Source organism: Monodelphis domestica, chromosome 3 (genome assembly GCF_027887165.1).
Source record: "Monodelphis domestica isolate mMonDom1 chromosome 3, mMonDom1.pri, whole genome shotgun sequence".
Lineage (NCBI taxonomy): Eukaryota > Metazoa > Chordata > Mammalia > Didelphimorphia > Didelphidae > Monodelphis > Monodelphis domestica.
Window position 1 is genome coordinate 128,896,088 of NC_077229.1, and position 22,536 is coordinate 128,918,623.

Below are 22,536 nucleotides of genomic sequence, written 5' to 3' on the forward strand. Positions count from 1 at the left end.
ACTAGGTATATCAAGAGGGCAAGCATGTTAAGCTGGAGAATAGGGTACAAGTTTTGGCAATGCCATGCTGAAACAGGCCCAGTGCTAGAGGAAGCCAGTAGTCCTGCCTGATAGAACCCCTTCCTTATTCAGAAAAAACTAGGGCAGACAAACACACTCCTTAAAATCACGTGTTCTAACATGAAATCAGGATCCAAAATTGAGAGAGAAACAAGTGAAACCAGTCCAGCTTCTTCTTAATTTTGACCACTTTAGTCCTTTGGTTCTCCTTTTAGAAAAAAATAATCTTTTTCTTATATAATAAATTCCTTTTCTGGTCTCAATAAGAAATTGGAGACTCTTAGATTTGCCCTGACTATTATATCTAATAAGTTCCTCCTTACCCCAATATTCCAAAGGTTTTGTGAGTTCAACAATGTGGGCATACCCTTTAGGGATGCAGATCATAACACATTTATACTTGACCAGCCTGGTGATTCTTGACAAGGTCCTCCCACGGTTTATTAAAAAGTGTCAGCCTAATGTGTTGGGGCTCTCCTTAGATTTCTCTTGGCATCACAAGAATACTAGTGGAGCAAATATATTGTTTGTCAGTTATCCTTTGATCTTGCTTCATGATTGGTCCATCTATTTTAATCACATTTCTTAGTGTCCTTTACATTGGTTTTCTAGTGAAATTCCTTGATGATAATGTGGATTAGTCTGCATATACTTACCAAGCCTTTCCAGTGTTTTTTAGGTAATTGCTACCCATTTGCCTTATCTATCCAAGATATTAATACTGTTGGGCAAATGATTTTTTGTTTCTACAACTGCATATTATTATCTCGACCCAAGGTACATTTCATCTATTTCATTTTTCTTGTGTGGACTATTAGGTAAAATTCCTCTGAGTGATTATTAGTCTCTTTAATAGGTTTTGTAATATTCTAGGACTTTAACCATGACTTTTAACCATTTCAACTAGTCAAATTTGGTGAAATCACTGAAAAGCTAAGCGACTTAATCATTTCAAGTTGCCTTTCCCCCTAAATATTACTTCTGAGATCTTTGATAATGACCTCAGCCAGAATTGTTCCCTTGTCAGAGAGTGGTACACTTGCTATGTGTTTTGTACTGTATTATTTTTTTTTTTGGCTCTCTAACTAGATTGGAAACTCCTTGAAAGAAGTCTTATACTTACTTGTATATACCTTACATAGTAGGCACTTAGCGAATTTTCGAATTGGCACATTGATTGGTTAATTCAGATACCAAGGGCATGTTATATGTCCTAAGCATTTGTGGTTCCCTCTCAAATCTACTGTAGCTCAACAGACAATTAATTAAATGTTTATTTTATATTAGGTCCTATACTAGATGGAACAGACTCTTTCCTAAAGTTTTTGCTCTTGGACTAATAGGGAGAAAAGGCATGTCCACAAATAATTATGATATAAGCAAATTTGAACTAAGGGCAAAAGAGAGGTCCAGACATGTGCTAAAAGAAGGTCAAAGAGGAAGAGAGCCTTTTCAACTAGAAACATTCCAGAAGTCAGATGCAAATAAAAGCATACTATCTTAAACATTAGTTTATGATTTTATTTTGGGGTTTTGGTTTTATGAGTGCTATCTTATAACAATGACTAATATGGAAGGATGTTTTGCATGATAATATATTTATAACCCAGATTAAATTGCTCACTATCTCCAAGAGAGGAGGGAAGGGAGGGAACAAGACAATTTGGATCTTATAATTTTGGAAAACGTTAAAAATTATTATTATATGTAATTGGGAAAATAAAATATTTTTGAATAAAAAATAGAAATACTTCAGGAAAACTGACTAATTCTGTTTTGTGGTATATTATAAAGGGGGGTTAATTTGTATTAGAGGGGTTTGGACTTTCAGTATAGAGAGGGGGAAAGGGAGGAGAACATCCCTTCTCTAAGTGGGGTTCAGGGGAGACAACAGATGTAATGGATTGACTCAGAGAGAGGAGAGGGGGTTTGAAGATTTTCCCCCTTCTGCCTTCCCTCCTTAGCTAAAGCTGCTCTCCCCAATTCACGTTTTCCCCTCTTATCCCCCTTCCACTACTCAAGACCAAAGGGTCTTCCCTTGATCTGTTCCCTCACACTCAGCTTGGGGAACAGATAACCTTTAATGTCAACTGAATCAGGTAATGCAAAAGGAATAATGGGCAGGGAAGAATGAGAAAGGAAGTAGGGAAAAGGGGTCCTTGTCTCTATCTAAAACCCTTTCCCCTCCCTCCTCGAGTTTGGGGGGAACTCAGGTCTTGGCCGCCTGAGTCCTCTAAGAGAAAGTCAGGTTGACTCACCCCTGGACAACAGGAGCCGAGGTAAAGTCTGCTCAGGTTTCTCTAGTCTGCTCAGGTTTCTCTTCAGAAAGTCCCTTGAATTGAGAAGTGTTTGGGGGAAAGATCTCCAGTCACCAGCAGGAAAAGTGGGTAACTTTCAGGAGAAAGTCTTTTTTTCACCCTGCCCCTTTGGCTTCTCAAGACTGAGAGCGACCAAGTCCTCACCAGCCAGAGTCTTCTCCTCCTCAAGATTCCCAAACTCCTGGGGCCCCTCCCCTGTCAAGGTGATCAATTTCACACTCTTCAGTCTGGCACTTTTTCTTTAGTGACAGCCTTTGTCACAGTGGAACTACAAATGCCCAGTGGTATCACCCCATCTCTAGGTTTCTCATTCATAAAAACATCAAATGCTTATAACAAGAAAATATCCTATCAACTTGGAAGTGGTTTAATGAATTATACTTGAATTTTCTTTATCTGAATCTCATTTCAGGGCTGTTTTCTTCATCATGATATATTTTTATAACTTCAGGCCAAACACATTTATTAAGAGCATTCTGCATATAGAGCACTATTCTGGGAATTGAGGGAGATACCAAATGTAGACAAGTTATCCTCTCTAAACTCATAGACCTCACAGTCTAGGAAGGTGATAAGATATATAGAGTGTTATAATATGTAATATTACATGATAAGTGCATTAAAGGACTATATATGTGGGGCAAGGGTGTGGTAGGAGGAGTTTGAAGATAAGCAAAGGCTAAGGTCAAAAGAATTTAAGGTTTTAAAGATTTTTTTTTTCCACCAACAAAAAAATCTTACCCCCCCTCTATTTTGGAGAAGGACTCAGGCTGACTATCCCTCATTTTTCAGATGGAACCTACTTGCTCTCTGCACTTGGGTACCTCCCTCTCTCCCTTTTACAACTCCCCCCTTTTAAAGGCTATCTTCCTCCCTTTGGAACATAAGCTCCTCTTGAAGGCAGGACTGTCTTTTTTGCATGTATTTGTATCCCCATTGCTTAGCACAGTGCCTGGCACATAGTAAGCACTTAACTGCTTGTTGACTGATTGACTTGGGAAGCAATTTCCCTGAAATATCTTTGAAGATTCTCTTAATGCTACCTCCAAGACTGGATTTATCAATACCCAATATGTTGCTTCTTAAGTAATTAGTATTTGTGGATAAGAAGGCCTGTATTTGACTCGTCTGTGGTACTTATTAGTTGTGTGACCAAACCTCTTTTCTCTTTTGTAAAATGAGGATAATAATATTTGTAAGACCAATCCCTTCTGTGATCTGGCTCACAGAAGAAAATGCAAGTAAAGTACTTTGCAAACTTTAAAGTGTTCTATAAATGTCAATAATTATAGGGTTTACAATATAAGTGAGAAAATAGGTCCTTGATTTTAGTCATCTGTATAAAAAACATATTGCCTGTCTGAGCTGTCACCCTCAGTTTGTTAATATCCTGGCCTTTTCTTACCTTTATATTTGCCCTTTTAAATGCTGGGGAATCTCATAAGTTTATGTGGTGCCATGGTGATAGAGTCAACTGTGGAGAAACACAAACTATTTGCATTCTAGTCAAACTGGACTCTATTATACTGTTTTGTCCTCCCCATATATTCCCACAGACAACACTCATGGCCCGGATGCACTCTCTCCACAGCTTTGCTAATTTATGCTGATTACAGATTTGGAGTTCAGAAGAACCCCTAGGAAGCATTTCTAATACGATACATGTGGAAACTGAGGCCGAGAGAGGATGACTTACCCAAGGTCACCTGAGTAGTTAATAGGGCAAAGATCTGAGCCCTAGCCACAATGACTGCAAATACAATATTCTTTCCTTTGCAAAATGCTATCTTTCATCCTTCGTGGTCTAACTCTGGAGCTACTTCCATAATGACCCTGCTTGCCCTTTTTCCCATTAAATGGACTCTCCTTTTATCACATTAACTTGTATCAAAGTTTCTTGTATATATATTCTATTTCCTCTTTCACATTGTAACGTACTTGAGGGTAGAGGCTCTGTATCCCTAGCACCTGGCATATAATAATAGCTTACTACATATTTACTGAATTGAAGAAGTTATATTAAAATGGTCTACCTGTTTACCATTAAAAAAAAAAGTGCTTTTACTGTTAACATACTTTTCCATTTTGCTTTGTGAAGACCGTGATACTAGACTTGCAAATATGTGAGAGGGGAAAGCGTGAGACAGGAAAGAGAGAAGAACAGAAAGAAGAGAAAAAGAGAAAGGAGACAGAAGAGAGAAAATAGGCAAAGGAGAGAGAAAGAAAAGAGAAAGGAGGAAGAGAAAGAGAAACTACCATCTGTGAGGGAGGCAAATTGATAGATTTTATAATTCTAGGGAAATGTATAAAGAGGACTTTATGGTTGAAGGGAAGGAAGAAAAAGATCAATTAATGTTTCACAACAGGGTGGTGTCTCTTGAAGGGAAGCATTAGTTTTTTCTTAGGATTCTATTTGTGTTGTAGCTTTTTCCTTTTTAAAAATGTCTAGCCCTGCAACAAGTAGAAGTAGGAGAAAGGACATTGTGGGGTTCAAATGCCACCTCTGCTTAGTACTTAATCTCTCCTAGCTACTGTTTTCTTATCTGTAAAATGGGTTTAATAATTGCTCTATTACTTCACAGAATTACTTTTGTAAACAAATGAGATGATCCCTATAAAGTGCTATATATATATATATATATATATATCAATTATTATTATCTTCAATGCTAGCTATTGAATTGCTTGACATTGCAGGCCTCTTGGTCATTAGTTTATAAGAATTGACTGTGACTTGGTGTTTTCAAAGTTTTTGTTCCTTCAGTAAGCATTTATTGAGTATTGACTCCTACAGGCAGGTCTTGGACTGGTACTAGATTGAGTAATGGACAAAAAAGTGAATCACAAAACCCATCTTCTAAGATAGGTTTCACCATTTACAAGTTACAGGACTTTAGATAAATCAGAGAATCTATTTTGGGTCTCCTTTTCTTCATTTATAAAAAGAAGACAGTGGTTTGAGATAAGGAAAGAAATGTGAGATATAGCTGTTCTGGTACTTTGGAGCTAGATATACTTGGGGGGTATCAGATCTGTGTGAATAGTGCCTCCAGCCTGCTATCAAGTAGTAAGGTGTTAACTGCCTTCTTATTCATTATGATCCTGCCCCCCTCCCCCCCATGTAATTCATAGCCTGTCTAAAATCGATAAGGGCTACATAACCTCGAGGAAGGGTCTGCCATAGAGTTGAAAATTCAAGAGGTATTTTGTTCCAATAATTGGTCATTTTAAAAATGCTTCCTATAGTGTCATTTATCATGACTGCTATAGTATTGTATATGAGGCAGTATCCCTAATATGCCATTATAGCCCTCATCACCATCATCCAGAACATTATTTGAAACAAATTTCTTCTTTCCTACACTATCCCTGTTTTCATTTGTTGTTTTCCCTCACTTAGAATCAAGACGTGTGATTCTAAGTAGTAATTGCCTCACTGCTGCTTCTCAAAATGGCTGCTCTGTGCAGGGAACTCCAACTGTCAAAAGATGGCAGTTGACAATGGCTTCTGTCAGCCCCATCTGGGGTGCCACTTGTAATAAAGGGGTGTTTTGGAGAGATAGAGGGAGAGAATGGAGTCTTCCCTTCCCCAAGGCAAAGGAGGAGTTGATGCTGGTTTGGATCAAGAGGCAGAAGGAGGGTGAGTTTGTTCTTTTCCCCCTTCAGTATTCTCTAGTTATGGCTCATTATTATGCCTGCCTTTTTACTCCCCACTGCCAGGCTCTTCCTAAATAGTAAGCTTCTTCCTTTTAGAGAAAGAGAGTCATTTCTCTTCCCCCTCAGCTATAACTGCCCTTCACTGAGGCTTGTCAGTTAAGGTTTGATAACAGATTTATTCTAAAATAACAGGGATGAAGGATAAGATTGAAAATGGCTGATAGACTGGGGTTAAGAGGGAAAGAGGGAAGAAGGGATCCCTATCTAGCTAAACCCTTTCCCTCAAAGTTATGTAACTCAGGTTTGATGGCCTGAGTCCCTGAGGGGTTCAGAGCAATGAACCCCGACTTTGGCACAGCACAGCAAGGGTCCCAAGTTTAAGGTAACAGGGAGATTGTGACTAGTTTTCTTGTGGCATGCTTCTTTCTTCAGGTCTTTGCCCACTTGTTGATCTAGGAGGATGGGAATCAGGTTTCAGGGAAGGAAAGGTTTCTGATATCAGGATCCGGTAAAAGAGTGGACCTTCTCCTTGGCAGTCTTAGTCAGAGAGAGAGAGAGAGAGCAGATCAACTGACTCCCCCTGGGTTTTTCCTTTCCCCAATGTTCCAAACCGTCTCTGCCCATCCTCCCACTGCTGATGGAATCCTTGCAGTTTCTCCAGGCTTTTCATTTCACAAGTCTCTGGATTTTTTCCTCTCTCACAGGGAGGATAGATAAAAAAAAAGGACTTCAAATGGCATATTCAGCTGATCCCAGGGGTCTAATGTTCTAGACTCAGCCTACAATAGGGGATGGGGATGTGGTAAAGAGATAGAAGGGGAGGAATGGCTAAGGACAGAGTGATATTGGATTTGGAGAATGAGTTGGGTTAGAATTGCTGCCTTCAAGTATTTGAAAAGCTGTTACACAGAAGAAAAGGTAAGTATATATATTTTAATATATAAATATCTATGTCTATAGATATCTTATTTCTAGAGCCAGTGGGTGGAATTTATGGGTAGATTTCAGTTACACATGAAGGACCTCGTAAGAAGAGTTGCCCTGCAATTGCATAGCTTCCTTGTCATTGGAGGTGGTGAGATGGTGAAGAAGGAGGTTGGATGACCATCTCATTGAAAGAGATACTATGGATAAGATTCTTGTATTGCATTGACTGGATGATGTTTAAGAATCCTTCCAATTCTTCAGATTCTGAATCCAGGGATAGTATCTATAAGTGTCTGCTTTCTGGCTAGAGTTAAGAGCTGCGGGGTCGTAAACATTTTAGATATTATATCACCTGACCTCTGGGCCCAAAATTCTTTTAAGGAAATTTTTAGTGCCATATCTATGTAAAAGAAATGTGAGTGCAGGACCACCTGTACATCTTAAATTGACAAAGATCGATAAAGATAATGTGCTGCACATCCCCAGAAGAGTTATGACAATCAGAATAGAAAGGAAATGGTCTGTGGAGCTCTGCCACAGCATTTGTGTGTAAACCACCTAAATTTGGGGGGCTTCAGGTTCTAAATTTCTGTTGTGCAGAACTCATACAGCCTGATGTTAACCTTTCTCATCTCTAAAGGATGACTTGAAGGCTTCCCTTACATTGGCGGGGCCTTGGTGCATGATGTGACCCAATATCCTTCCCGACTTTCCTCAGACAGAGCTATAACCCTTAAGCTTAAGGCTTTGATATCAAAATGGAAACTTCCCAGAGAGGGACACTTCAAGCTGTCAGTCATCTATGGAAGGGCAACTTTTGGTAGTGGGGTTGGAGAAGATACCTGGAATTGTCAGGTTTATAGTTGGGAGAAAGGAGGGAAGGTCTAGGTATAGAGTGGAGGGGAAGAATTGGGAGTACCAAGGATTTGGAGGTTCTTTGCCCATTTCCCAGTTTGTTAAGGACTTTACTCAAACAAGATGAAGCATCTCAAAGTGATCTGAACACTTTTGCCTAAGGTACCATGCAAATGTAAACCTGTGGCCTACTTTTCTAACTTGTATTTGTGGGCTGGGTCCCCAGAGAGTTACTGCTACTCTGTGTCATAGGAGCAATTTGGGGGGCTGTACTCCTTATACTGTGATTTCCCCTTCCCCCCAGTAAAAAAAAATCCATCAGTAAACATGATTGCCTTAAATACAATGATATAGTAAAAACCATGGCTAGAAAAAATTCTCTCCCCCTCACCCCCATGTTTATATACATAGTCTCAATGGGAAGAACGAGCTCCAACTTATAGAATGATAGTAGTGAGGCACATATGGAGGATGTGTGTTTAGCAAAGGCAAAGTACATCTTCTGGTACCACAGAAGTCCTGGAAGCCTTTTCTCTCTCTGTAGGGGCCTTATGAAGCTCTCCTTTAGTAAAGTATCTTGGCTGGGTGGTTTTCTCAATTGGGCTCCCATTCTTCACAGCTCAACTCTGAGTTGAGACCTGACTCTTTTTTGCTGCAAAGCTTCTTTCTCTTTTGAGCTGTATTTCAGATGAGTGACTGCTTTTCTATAGCTCTGTCTACCATGATTGTGTGTCCCTGCTTCCTCAAGTGTGTTGTGCCTCCAACATTCTCCAACCGATGAACTCTGTTGGATGGGGTGTCTCCTTCAGGGCTTCTAGTGGCTGACTATCTATTAAAGAGAGGGGATAGTAGTGCTTCCATCTTTCAATCAGCCAATTAGGCTGCCCTTTCTGATAAATTTCAGGGAAAGGGGATCATACCTCATGAAGTGATCCGAAGTAGAAAGTGAAGTCAGAAACATTTAGTAGTAGTCTATTGGTAACCGAGGATGATGATCGTCTTTGTGCGCTTTCATCTGTGATGTAGATGAGTGTGCACAAAAACACTTGTGTGTGAAGGAGATTTAAGTGGAAAAGTCGATGCACAGAGACAGTCCCACTCTCTCGGTGTTGGAAGCCTGGGTCCAGTGGCACGAAAAATTGTTACACCTGAAGACTTCCTCAGCTGCATTGGATGTCCTTTGTGCTCCAACACACCCTGAGCACTCCCCAGTGCTTTGCTGCGTCGCCCTCTCAGCCATTGAACCTTCTTATTGGTTTCTTCCGTCTGTTCAGCCGAAGCAGTCTTCACATGCTCGGTGAGCAAAGCCTTAGTTCAGAAACATTTATTAAGGATCTAATATGTGCCAGAATAGAGGATGCTTTAAGATTAATTAATACATCATGATTATAGTCTCTATTTTCCTGGCTGAGAGATTGGGAAACAAACAAAAAAACTCCTCTATAGAAAACAAAGAAGACATTTTATTGTCTTCCCTTGCCTGGGAATTCCATTCTTTTCTTCCTCCAAACTATTCATAATGACACTTCATAAATCCTCCAGTGATAAATCTGGGTATGTTTATTCCTCTGTTCAAAATCCTTCAGTAGATTTGTATTGTACATACAATAAGGTTCAAATTTCTTTGCCTGGCATTCAAAGCTCTCTACCATCTAGCCCTACTCTTCTCCCACTCAAGTCTCCTGTGGTATTGCAGGCTATTTTCTTTTTTTTTTCAGGCTATTTTCTTCTACTTACCTTATGCTCCAAGCAAACTAGACTACTCTCAAACCTCTTTATACACCTCACCCTTTCCTGCCTCAAATGCCTTGCATTTTCCCATCATCCTCTATGCCTACAGAATTTTAAACTCATATTATATATATATGTATTTTTTTTTTTAATCCTTGCCTTCTGTCCTAGAATCAATGCTGTGTATTGGTTCCAAGGCAGGAGAGTGGTAAGGGCTAGCCAATGGGGGTTAAGTGATGCGTGACTTGTCCAGGGTCACACAGCTAGGAAGTGTCTGAGGCCAGAGCCTAGGACCACTCGTCTCTAGGCCTGGCTCTCTCACCCAGATGTCCCCTTTAACTCATATTTTAAAGACTGACTTAAATGCTCTGTCTTCTGTGAAATCTTTTCCATTTTACTCAAATTGATAGTGATGTTTCCTTCTTGGACTTCATGTGGTACTACCTCTCTGATGTACTTTAAAAAAATTCTATTTTATTTTCCAGAAAATCTTCATTCTCTACTTCTACCACCTTCCCACAGTGAGAAAGCAAAAGAAACAAAAACTCTGTAATAAACGTGTATAGTAAAGCCAAACAATTTCCACATTGGTCATGATCAAAAAGATAAGTTACATCCAGCACTGAGTACTCTCTATCAGGATTTGAGTACCATGTTTCCTTTGTGAGTCCTATGGAACTGTATTCCTTTATATTCTTTGGTTAGATAGTTGTGTACATTATCAAATCCTTTGATAGACTGACATCTTCATGAGGGCAGAGATCCAGACTTTTCCTCTGTACTTTTTTAAGTCCCTTGTTTCACTCAAAATTCAGCTCAAGGACTTTCTAAAGACTTTCTTTTTTTTTTTTTAATTTTTATTTGGTCATTTCCAAACATTATTCACTGGAAACAAAGATCATTTTCTTTTCTCCCCTCCCCTCCCTCCCACCACCTCTCCCATAGCCCACGCGCAATTCCACTGGGTATCACATGTGTTCTTGATTCAAACCCATTTCCATGTTGTTGGTATTTGCATTAGAGTGTTCATTTAGAGTCTTTCCTCAGTCATATCCCCTCCAACCCTGTAGTCAAGCAGTTGCTTTTCATCGGTATTTTTACTCCCACAGTTTATCTTCTGCTTGTGGATAGTGTTTTTTAGATCCCTGCAGATTGTTCAGGGACATTACACCGCCACTAATGGAGAAGTCCATTACCTTTGATTGTACCACAGTGTAGCAGTCTCCGTGTACAATGTTTTCCTGTTTCTGCTCTTTTCGCTCTGCATCACTTCCTGGAGGTTGTTCCAGTCTCCATGGAATTCCTCCACTTTATTATTCCTTTTAGCACAATAGTATTCCATAACCGACATATACCACAATTTGTTTAGCCATTCCCCAATTGAAGGGCATCCCCTCATTTTCCAATTTTTGGCCACCACAAAGAGTGCAGCTATGAATATTCTTGTACAAGTCTTTTTCCTTATAATCTCTTTGGGGTACAAGCCCAGTAGTGCTATGGCTGAATCAAAGGACAGACAGTCTTTTATCGCCCTTTGGGCATAGTTCCAAATTGCCTTCTAGAATGGTTGGATTAATTCACAACTCCACCAGCAATGAATTAGTGTCCCTACTTTGTCATATCCCCTCCAGCATTCATTACTTTCCATAGCTGTTATGTTAGCCAATCTGCTAGGTGTGAGGTTAAAGACTTTCTAAAGGCTGAAGGAATAAATGAGATAACATCAAATCACTTGGCAAAACTTAATGTACTTTGTTGTGGTACAGTAGTCTGACTCTTCCTGAATCTGTTTGGGGTTTTCTAAGTAAAGATACTGAAATGGTTTTTCATTTTCTTCTCCAGCTCTTTTTATAGATGAGGAAACTGAGGCAAACTAAGTTGAAGTGACTTGTCCAGGGTCACACAATTAGTGAAATGTGTGAGGCCAGATTTGATCTCCAGAAGATGAGTCTTCCTGCTTCCAGGCCTAGCACTTTATCCACTGTGCCACCTAGTTACAATGTGTTATATAAGGATTGGTTATTATTCTGATGTGACACAAATAGTAGGACACAAATGAACAAATTATTTTACAAGAATTCTTTCTTGGGCCCATACTGCAGCCTGTGCTCTTCTCCATGACCTTATATTCATTTCCCATATGCTTATATATATAATACATGTTTTCCTTGAAATGCAAACTCCTTGAATGCAGGGCCGGTTTCATTTTAAAATTTTTTATCTTCAGTTCTTATCACGTGTCTGGTACATACTTGGTGCTTAATAAATGCTTGTTTATTAATTGCATATGCTCTGCACATACTTAGCACTTAAATATTCAAGTTGAATTGTGCCAGAAAGAGTCTGTCAAAAAGCAATGCATAGAGAGCCTGACCAGCCTTAGTTCAACTATGACCTCCCTGGGCAAGTCACTTAACACCAGTCAAATAGTCCTTACCTCTTCTGCCTTAGAACCAAAAAACAGTATTGATTCTAAGATGGAAGGTTAGGGTTTAAAAAAAAAAAAAGCATTTATCAAATACCTAGTGTGTGCCAGGCTACACAAAAAAAAGGCCAGAACAAAGTCCCTGATCTCATGGAGCTCTCTTTCTTATGTAAGGTGCATGCTCCGCGGAAGATGCTCAGTTTGGAGGCCTATGTTCTGAGAGGGAGGGAGTGGAGGATGCGTGAAACTTTTCCCATTCACTTGGGTGGCAGTGTGTCACCCTGCTGCTCCTTTAAGAAGAGGAGGAGGGGGACCAAGGAAGCCGAGGGAGGACCCTCCTTCCCTGCTCAGCCCGACCACCTGTCTCCGGCAATCGCCCCGCCCCGCCCCTTTTCTGGAGGGGAGGGGAGAGGAACGGAGGCGGGGAAGAAGCAAGCGGACAATTTACCTTGTGGGGCGCGGCGCATGCGCACGGCCGGACAGGTCCTCTGCGCCCTCACTTCCTGGCATTCCCCCTTCCCTCCCCCTTCCCCTGTACATCCGGGTCACTTGCCCTCTCCAGTCGTAGCTGCTGTTGCCGCCGCCTCCGCCGCCGCCGCCGCTGCCTGGCTCGTCGCGGCTCCGCCACTGGGGCAGGTGCGGAGGGCTCCCGGTCCGGGCGGTCGCCGCTTCCCCCGCTTCCGGCCCGGGGCTCCCCCTAGCGCCGCAGAGGAGTCGCCTCCACCTCCATCTCCTCTGCTGCTGCCGCTCCGGGGGGGTGGGGGGGAAGGCGAGAGGAGCGGGGCAAAGCCGAGTCCGGGAGGCTCTCGGCTGCGGGTGAGTTTCTTTTCGTGACGGGATTTTTTTCCGTTTCCCCTTACCCCCTGCTCTGCAGCGCCTCCAGCTCTCCGCCCCGCCGCCTGCTTTACTCGCCCCCTTCAGCCCCCAGCGCCTTCCTGACCGCTGCCCAGCGAGTGCACGCCGCCTGCCTTCCCCAACCCCCCTCTCCTTCCTCCCTCCCCTGTCGGCGCCGCCCCCTCTCTTCCTCCCTCCTACCCCCTCTTCCTCCTCCTCCTCCCCCATTCATTCATTCATTCATCTCTCCATCTCTCCTTCGATTCCACTTCCCTGTCCCTCAAACCCCCAACTTTCTCCATTTTCCCACCCACTTTTGTCCCTGGAATTCCTTGTCCTCTTTTTGCCTCACTATATTTACAAAAACTCTTCGTCTTGGCTGCCTCTTTTCCTGACCTCTACTCTAATTTTCCCCTTCCACGTGGACTCCCCATCACCGCTCACCCCACTACCAACCTTACCTTTTGCCTTCCCATACTTCCAAGGCTTATTCCACCCTCTAGATTTTTAGATTTTTGTCTCTACTACGCTGGCCTCACCAGAACCCTCTTGGAGCTCTTCACACTGCGTCTTCGCTAGGACGCCGTCAGTTGCTTGCTCCCTTGAACCCAGCCTTCCCTGTAGCCGTCCTTTGGAATATAAAATTTGTCGTTTTCCTCCATCATCTCCCTCCTCCTGTGCTGTCAGTCTTTCCCCCTCCCATCCCTACCCCCGTTTTAAAAGAAATTATTTTTTCGTTGACCTCCTCATTTTCCACCTTTCAGGCTTCTGATTCCCGTTCAGCTAGGGTGTGGCTTTCGGATGTTTCCAAAACATATAATTCTACTCTAATTACCAAAAACTCATGGCAGTAAGATTTTAGTGAGAGAGTCCATTGGTGTTTTTTTTTTAAATAATGTCTTGAATGCCCTGACCTTATCAGATACTTGATTCTGGGAGATTATATTTGATTGATTTCTGAATGTAAAATTGGGCAATAGTTTCTTTATTTTAAAACTCTGCTGCTGTGGTTTCTTACTGTAATATTTCTGTGGCTAATCTACAATATAACCTGCTAATAGAAAGTGTTTCTTTGAGACTTTTTCTTGTCCAGTCAGCAACATTTGAGTGTCCACTGTGTGTAGAGCACTGATGGAATTCATGAATATTCTCAGTGAATCAGAGTGCCATTCTGGTTTGCTCAGCTAAGTTTTCAGTGTAGAACAATACCCTCACTATTAAGGACTTATATTTATATTTCTCAATCTCCAGTTAGTTGATGGACCCCATACTCAGTTAACACTTTTTTTTAAACTGTTAAGATATTTCTGTAAAAGGGGGAAAATGCACATTTTTGTTCTCTTAATTTGAAGAGCTGTTCTACTCTTTAGATTTCAATATGTTGGGCATGTTATTGAAGATAAGATTAGATTGATCTGAATGAAGACTAATGCTTTCTTTTTTTTTGACTCTACTTGCATACTATTAGAAATAACACTTTGGATCTGGAATTGCAGGATAGTTGGCAATCCATTGATAAATATCAGTGAGCTGAACAAATCAGTATTCATTGGGTGAAATGACAATTTAAATTTTTTATCACTGGTATCTATAGTCACAATAAATTATAAAAAGAAATTCATTGTCCTGAGGCATCTGAATAATATTTGTTCTTCTGTATAATTCATTAAATATTTATAAATGTATTTTTAGGTGGGATGAACCTTTAGGTGTTAAGGGGGTGGTTGTGACCCAAAGATAAATCATGTCAGCCTACAAAATTTCTTGGGGGGAGGCAGGGAGAAAGGGAGCACAGGACATAGACCTATATATGCACACAAAACAACATACACCAGTATAACTAGTTCAATACCTTAGAAGATTACAGAGTTTCATTAGTGTGAGTACTCTTTTACTGACCAAAGTCTTTCTACACCTTAGCAGTCAAGATCACTACTGTCTAAATATAATACAGATTAACATATGAATGCATAAGAGGAACATAAAGGGATCTGAGGGTATGCTGAATGATTGTGTGATGACTGAGATTTGTCTCAGTTTCAGTGAAAAAAATGTTTAAGAACTTAAGACATACAAGGCACTTCACTAGGCATTGGGGATAAAAAATCAAAATAATCCCTGCCCTCAAGGAGCTTGCATATAAGAAGTATAGTATATAGTATAAAGGAACTTAAAGTGGGGAGAGAGCACAGACAAATTAAGGGTAGGGTGATGTTTACCTGGAATACCTTCACTGAGGAGTCATTATTTGAGTTGATTCTTAAATAACCATGATGGAGAGAAGAGTAGGGGAGTGCAGCAGAAGTAAATTTTATGTTTGGTGTATAGTTGGTGAAGGAAGTTATAAGAAATAAAGTCAGAAAGATTGTGGTAGCCAGCTTGTGAAAGACCTTAAGTGCCAATGTAAGGGGTTTTTATTTTAATATGCATTTGCAAACCACTGAAATTATTTGAGCAGAGCAATGATGTGATCACACAGACTTGTATCTTATAGAAGTTATTTTGGCAGTCCTGTGGAAGGAGAATGAATTTGACAGTGGTGGTGGTAAGATGTGATTCTAGAAGTCCAGTATTGATTAAGATAAATCTCAAGGGATAGTGACTAGGGAATTATTGGAACAGTTTGTCTTTCACCTTTCCTATAGCTGTTGCAGTAGTAGTTTTGATTACTGTTGCTACAGCTTTCATGTAGAAACTTGGGATGGGAGATAGGACAGGTAGCAAGATATCCTTCCTTCTAGGCCCTAGTTTCTTTGTGTGTAACTGAATCAGATGTGAAGTGTAGTCTGAGGGTAGCTAGCTGAAGTAGTTTTAGTGAGTTTATACTTACCCTAGTCCAGTTCCAAATTGGAGAGGATTAACTCATAATGAATATTTTTTTTTTGGTACATAAAATTGAGTTTCCATCCAGGAAGAGATTCTTGTTCAGAAAGCAATTGTTAATGTGTGATTGTAGGCATTGAAGAGCCACTGAAGATTTTTGAGCCCAAGAGTGAGTTGGTCATAACTGTACTAAGAACTGTAATGGTACACAAGAACAATCTGGCAGCTGTGTATAGGATAAATTGGATTCAGAAGGAGGCATGACATCTATTAGTTCTGATCCTCATTTGTTCAGGTGAGAGGTAATGAAGACCTGTAGGAGGACTTTAGATATCTTGCTGGCAGCAGAAGTGGCAAAGAAGAATAGTGAAACATCACTATCTTCAATAATAACAATATTTTAAGAAAACATTTCCTCTGGAGAGCTAAAATTTTAAAAAATGATTCTTAATTATTGGCATACATATGTTTTAACTGTCAAGTTCAAGAATGAACATCTCTGAATGATCTGTCAGATAAAGATAATTTTGCTAATAGCATTATTGAGCATTAAAATAATCAAAAAAAGCTTTAACAATACCTTAGCTGACTGAGTGAAAATTGTTGTTTTTATAAGATGTGGTAGACTATATAGCGTGTACAGTAGTCTACAAATTGTTGCGCAGATTTTAAATGCTTAAGAAAGTGGTTGACCAGAGGCATGGCCAGTAATTGATTCTACTCATTATGGCAAAGTTATAATTTAACAGTATACTTCATCCAGAGGCACAGTTGGATCAACTTAATTTGGATAGTGTACATGTAATATTTAACATGACTCAGATTTTATTCTTCTGAACTTCCAAGTATTAATTTCTTAATAAAAATAGATTCAACAGATCATGTTTAAACTAGGTATTTTATTTTCTCTTGTCCAGATAATTTTTGGATCATTGATGAATGTGATGGAGTTGGATTTAGCTAATGAAAAAATCCTTTATCTTTTTTTTCACCCAGTAATCATTTTTAAAAAAATGTGTCCTATTGCCGTAGATCTTGGGGAAAATAAAAAGATGAGTACAAGTTCCCTTCAAGAAATTTCTAAAAGTAGAATTGTTAGCATTTATATAACATTTTCCAGTTACAATGCATTTTTTAATTTCACTTGATGCTCAGAAACAATCCTATGGGGTCTGTACTGCAAATAGTATTATTTCCATTTCCATTTCTCCATTTTATGGAGAAGTTTATAGATAAATTAGAAAAGTCTTGTTCAAGGCCACATAGATGGAAATGTCAGAGTTCAGCCTTTGGTATAATGCTTGTTTAATTTTAAAATGCATTATTATCTGGTTTATTTGTAGTCTGAAATTCTTCTTTATTCCAGTCCTAGAATTTTCTAGTTCCAGAATCTTAAATACTTTCATATCCATAGTGCCACTCTTAAAATAAATTTAGTTTTGAAATAGCCATTTACCTATTAATTCAGTTGAAAAAACAGTTTGTGATGGAGGAAAACAAAAGACTTATTTACTCATTTTATTTTTTGTTTGCTTCATTGGGGAAGACATTGAGCTGATTTAAAATAAAGTGTATGAGGTTTTGATATATTGTGGCCACTTTCTTATAAGGCTGCTTACATGAACAATCAATTTGTAGCTCTTATAGAGAATGTAGAACTGGATAAGCATTTAACTTTCCTCTTGACATTTGAAAAGAAACAGTTTGAAATTCTTTAATTATATTAGCTCTTTTCTAATACTCCTGACCACTGTCATTCTGACAGTGGAAAAGAATATTAGGTCATCATAGCATTCTGAAAATATGGCATAATTTTTGGAAAAAGCAGTGTGATTTTTACTTTTCCAAGTATCTACCTTGCAAAATGTAGGTTAGCTATGAATTTCATGCTACCTTAGTTTCCTTTGGGAAGATGACTACAGAAATGTCATCCTGTTTTGTTCAGCAGCTCACTGACTTGAAACAATGCTATGCTATTAACAGAAGGGACATTTGAAATATATTGTCAGCATTTCTAAGCGGTTGTAAAGGGAAATACTTTTTCATGCTGTTCAAAGTTATTAAAAGTCAACTTTAGAATCCTTAATACAGGAACATAGTATTTCAATCTGTTCATTAAATGTATGATTTTTAATTAGATGAATTAGTGTAAATATTTGATAATATAAAATGATATTTCTCTATGTCTAAGTTTTCCAGTAATACTACAGAAGACAAAACAGTGATTCTACTAGCTATGAGCTAATGGGTTTGCATCCCCAAATTTATAAAGCAAAATATAATTTTACACAGCTATTGTTTATATTCCAGTTTTATCATGTATCTGGCAGTCATTACCACCAAATGGTTTCTTGACAGCCTTCTAAGTGCCAGGCTCTGTGCTTCATTATGGGGATACAAAGAGAAAAATGAAACAAACAAAGCTCTTGTAGTGGAAAACTCTTGTTAGTAGCAGAGGCAAGGTAGTAGGTTATACCTTCCATACATCTGGTATAATCAGTTGTCAGCATGTAAATAGTACACTTTGTGAGTTTTCTTATTTAAATACCTCAAGAATCTTTGAAGGTGCCCCAGATGCCATTGGTAGATCACAATAACTCCACACCTTAAAAGGTTGTTCTGTGTTTCCAAAATTTTTATTAACTAGTAGTTAAACCTTGGTGATGAAACTTTGTTGTGTTGGCTATGGTAAATACTAAATTTTAGGATGACTTTTCTGTGTCACTCAACTCATTCTACACTGTCATTTGTTATGCACTTGGGGATTCAAATTGACTTTAATATTAGCATTACGTGAAACATTTTAGGACATTATTTAGATCAAATGGAGGGAATAGCATCCAGTAGACAACTGAAACACACTATTATTTCATTCATAGCAGAGTTGTGACCATATGCTGAAATTACATTTTAGATTCCTTAGCAGGTTTATTTCCTTTTTTTTAATATTGAAAGATGCTGACTAAATTTATTTTTAGAGTTGTATTGGTATAAAAAAGAAGTGGTAAACACTTTACTAGAGATTATACATGATGTTCTCTACCTCAAAAATGGGCTTGCCTTTTTGTATGTCTTGCAAGAGTATTGTGAGAGTAAGTAATAATATGAGAAAAACCTGGTCCAAAGTATTAAGATTTCGATGTCCTGGGCTTAATCCAGTTCTGTTGTTTATTTCTTATAAAACAGGCCTCAGCTTCTCTTATCTGTCAAATGAGAAGATTGACAAGATGATCTTAAAGATCTCTTCTAACACCTACATCTTGTGATTACCTTCAAAAAAGATTGTCACTACTCTGCTTCTCAAGTATATTCTGAAGGACTACAAGCTAATTTTAATATTTCTAAGTGAAGCATTAAGAAGTTGTCAGCTCTTTTACCTTATCCCTCCCTTCTCTCATGTTTAAGCCACCATAATTCATTCAAAGATAGATTCTCTTTTGGATTTTCTCTGCAATTCTCCATTAATTAATGTGGTTAATCAAGAAAAGTAGAAGTAATTATTGTAATATGTATTTAACAATGGAAAGGAAGATATGCTCAAAAGATAAAAATGAGAAAACCTACGGTACTGATTCCTGATGTTGTCACATAAGGTTTCTTTGTTATGGTTATGTTCAGTTTATTACAGATCTTTTTCTTATTTGGTGGAATTATATTAGAGTCACACTAGAGAAACTTAATGATGTACTTTTTTTTTTTTAAACCCTTACCTTCCGTCTTGGAGTCAATACTGTGTATTGGCTCCAAGACAGAAGAGTGGTAAGGGCTAGGCAATGGGGGTCAAGTGACTTGCCCAGGGTCACACAGCTAGGAAGTGTCTGAGGCCAGATTTGAACCTAGGACCTCCCGTCTCTAGGACTGGCTCTCAATCCACTGAGCTACCCAGCTGCCCCCCTACTTTTTTTCTAAAAGCAAATAGCAACATGTTCAGACAGTCCTAGGTGAGTCAAGAATGATATGAGTCTTCAATATTTGTACTAAGCAATACAATTAAATTGAGATTGTTTTTAAGTATGAAAGAAGCTCACCTGGTTGAAATTATGACTTCAGGGCATATGATATTCCTTTGCTTCACCTGATTTGATTCTTTCAATGTATTTTTTTTTTGCTATGTCAGTTAAGAACCTCTTTAAAAGAGGTATTTTCTAGCAGCTTTTGGATCTTCAAAATTTTGTATAGTGTGTCATAAGACAGGTTTAGTGGCATCATTAAAATACTCTATTGATGATTTTTTACCACACCACTTAACACTGACCTCTACTTTCCTTATTCCCCATAGCAGAGCTACTTCTTCTTTAACAGAAAAGTGTAGTTAAGCAGAACAGATTTAACACATTGGCTATTCATTTCTCTGTCGAAAAGAGGGAAGCATGTTTTGCTGCTGGTACTCTAAAGTCAAGATTGGATCATTACATTTAAAGGAATTCTGATATCTTTAAGTTGTTTTCTTTTACATTGTAGTCAAAAAAATTTTTTTTGGTTCTGTCTTTATCAGTTCATATACATTTTCCCATTTTCTTCAAAATTCTTTGTATTGGTACTCCTTAAGATAATTTTCCATTAGTTTCATACTACAGTTTATTCAGCCATTCAATCTATTTGTACTCAGTGTACTTTTGTGTGTTTGCTTCCATGAAAATACTACTATAAATATATTTGAATATAAACTAAAGGCATAATATTAAGCATTTAAAAATATCAACCTAAGTGAGCACAGGGAGAACATTGAGGAGCATTCTGGCACCCTAGAACTGAAAGACTGAATCTATGTATCAGAGGACTATAGCAAGAAGAGGTCTCAGGAACTTCCCAAATTAGTTCAGGGTATAGGAATAGGTGCCAACTAGCAATTCTTTTACTTACTACTCAGTTCTGAGTCACTGACCCAAATTCTGGAATAATGGGGGGTAGTCAGGGTTCTTCTGCTGTGTACAAAGTAAAGAATGAGTCCAGAAACAAGTAGCAGCTGTGTGTCTTTGATCCCACCTAAGGAGGAAGAGCAAGAGATAAAAAAGCAAGAGCCTTTTATTTTAAAAACTGTTTTCTAATTACTTGCTCAATCTGAAGCCTTCTGTGGAATAACTGGGGCAGGAGTCCTAGACCAAAGGGAGCCTGTAATTCTGTTATTCTGAACCTGTAGCACTTTAAATCTGATAGATAGTAGCTAAGTCCAGCAGCTGTCTACTGGAATTTCCATCTAGGAACAAATCCACAAGCATGTTCCTCGAATCCAGACCTGGGTCAGGAATTTGCTGAGCTAATACTAGAAATGTAGGGAGCAAACTTTGCTCTGAATTGGTTCACTTTGGAATCATTGGAAGCTTAAAGATATCCATCCTAAACTGTCCTTGAGATCCTGGAATAAAACAGCACTCAATATCTCCAAGAGAGCTTCAGAATGTCCCAAGAAGACAAAAGCTCAGTTCAGATCTTCCTTATAGAACTCTGCAGAGCTTGACTTAACAAAGTCCAAAGTGAGAAAGTAGGTTGGAATAATGAACAAACTCCTTGGAAATTAGAATTTACCAAATGGAAGCTATGAGATATAATCAGATATTTAAAGAGTGAAGACTAAAAATAGTAGAAGAAAACATAAAAGTATGAAGAATTAATTTAAGAATCATTGAACTTTGACAACAAAGAGCCCAGATATCATATTTCAAGAAATCAAAAAAGAAAATGCCCAGATATTTTAGAACCAAGGACAAGATGGAAATAGAATCTACCATACATCTCCTGAAAGTAATCACAAAATGAAAACTTTAAAAGAATATTGTAGGAACAATCCAGAGCTTCTGGGTTAAAAAAAAAAAAAGCTTCAAGTAGTCAGAAAGAAAGAATTAAGGTACTGAAGAGCCACATCAGACTCACAAAATTTAGCAGCCACCACTTGAAAGGAATAGGAATTCTATTTTCATGTATGTATATTTGTCTTTTAATTTTAAAAATTTAATTTAAAAATTTGACAAAATATTTTCTTTCCTGCCTACAGAGCTCCTTTTACTAAACAATCACGACCCCCCCCCCCAATTTCTCATAAGAAATATACATAGTCCAGCAAAGTAAATTAACAAACATTTTTTAAGTTGTGCCAAGCTAAAGCACTGGAATATAAAGAAAAGCAAAGTAACCCCTCTCCCCCCCAAAAACAAACAACACCATCCTTGCTCTTGAGGATCTTAGATAACACGCAATTATCTATATATAAAAAGATATAGATAAGATAATTTTGAGATAATCTATAGAGAAGGTACTAACATTAAAGAGGTTCAAAGAATGCTTCTTATATAGAAGGTGAGATTTTAACCGAGACTTGAAGTAAACCAGGGAAGACAAGAGGCAGAGATGAAGAAGACCATTCCAGGCAGCCAGTGAAAATGCCAAATATGAGAAGATGGAGTCTTGTTTGAGGAGCAACATAGGAAGGAGGCCAGTGTCACTAGATTTCAGTATACGTGGTGAGGGGAATAAGGTGTAAGAAAACTGGAAAACTAGTTGGTGAAGGGGTGACATGGTCAGACCTGTACTTAAGGAAGACCAGTTTGATAGAACTTGTGCCTGGAAGATCAAACAGAAGGCTATTGCAATAGTCCAGGTGTGTAGTGATGAGATGAGGCCTAGAGGAGGAAGGAGACATTATAGACATGGAGGCTACCTAGTGAAAATGCCAGGATTTGCGAGATGTATTTGTCATGAATACAGTACAATACAAAAACACAAATGCAATACCAAACAAAAGGAATGGCAAAAGAGGACAATGTCAAATTTCCACATTGGCCATGTCCAGAAATGCACAAGTCATTCTGGATTTTAAGTACATCATCACTTTGGAAAAAAAAGATGTCTTTTTTGGGATGACATTTGATTAGTTTGTGTTGCTTAATAATAAGAGTAATGCTTCAAGGT

At 38.7% G+C, this 22,536-nt stretch overlaps 1 protein-coding gene across 14 annotated transcripts in view; it reads left to right on the forward strand.

The window, feature by feature from the left end:
- Nucleotides 1-22,536, forward strand: part of CYRIB (CYFIP related Rac1 interactor B) — a 203,276-nt gene that overhangs the window by 80,003 nt on the left and 100,737 nt on the right. The window contains exon 1 of one of the 14 annotated variants that reach the window (XM_056823085.1): nt 5,865-6,018. The exons of 5 other annotated variants lie outside the window; for them this stretch is intronic. In XM_056823085.1, the coding sequence (XP_056679063.1) occupies nt 5,880-6,018 (139 nt within the window). In that variant the 5' untranslated portion in view covers nt 5,865-5,879. Of the gene's footprint in view, nt 1-5,864; nt 6,019-6,982; nt 12,790-22,536 lie in introns of those variants that run through there. 8 more of the 14 variants (XM_056823092.1, XM_056823091.1, XM_007488332.3 and 5 more) reach the window with 8 other exon arrangements.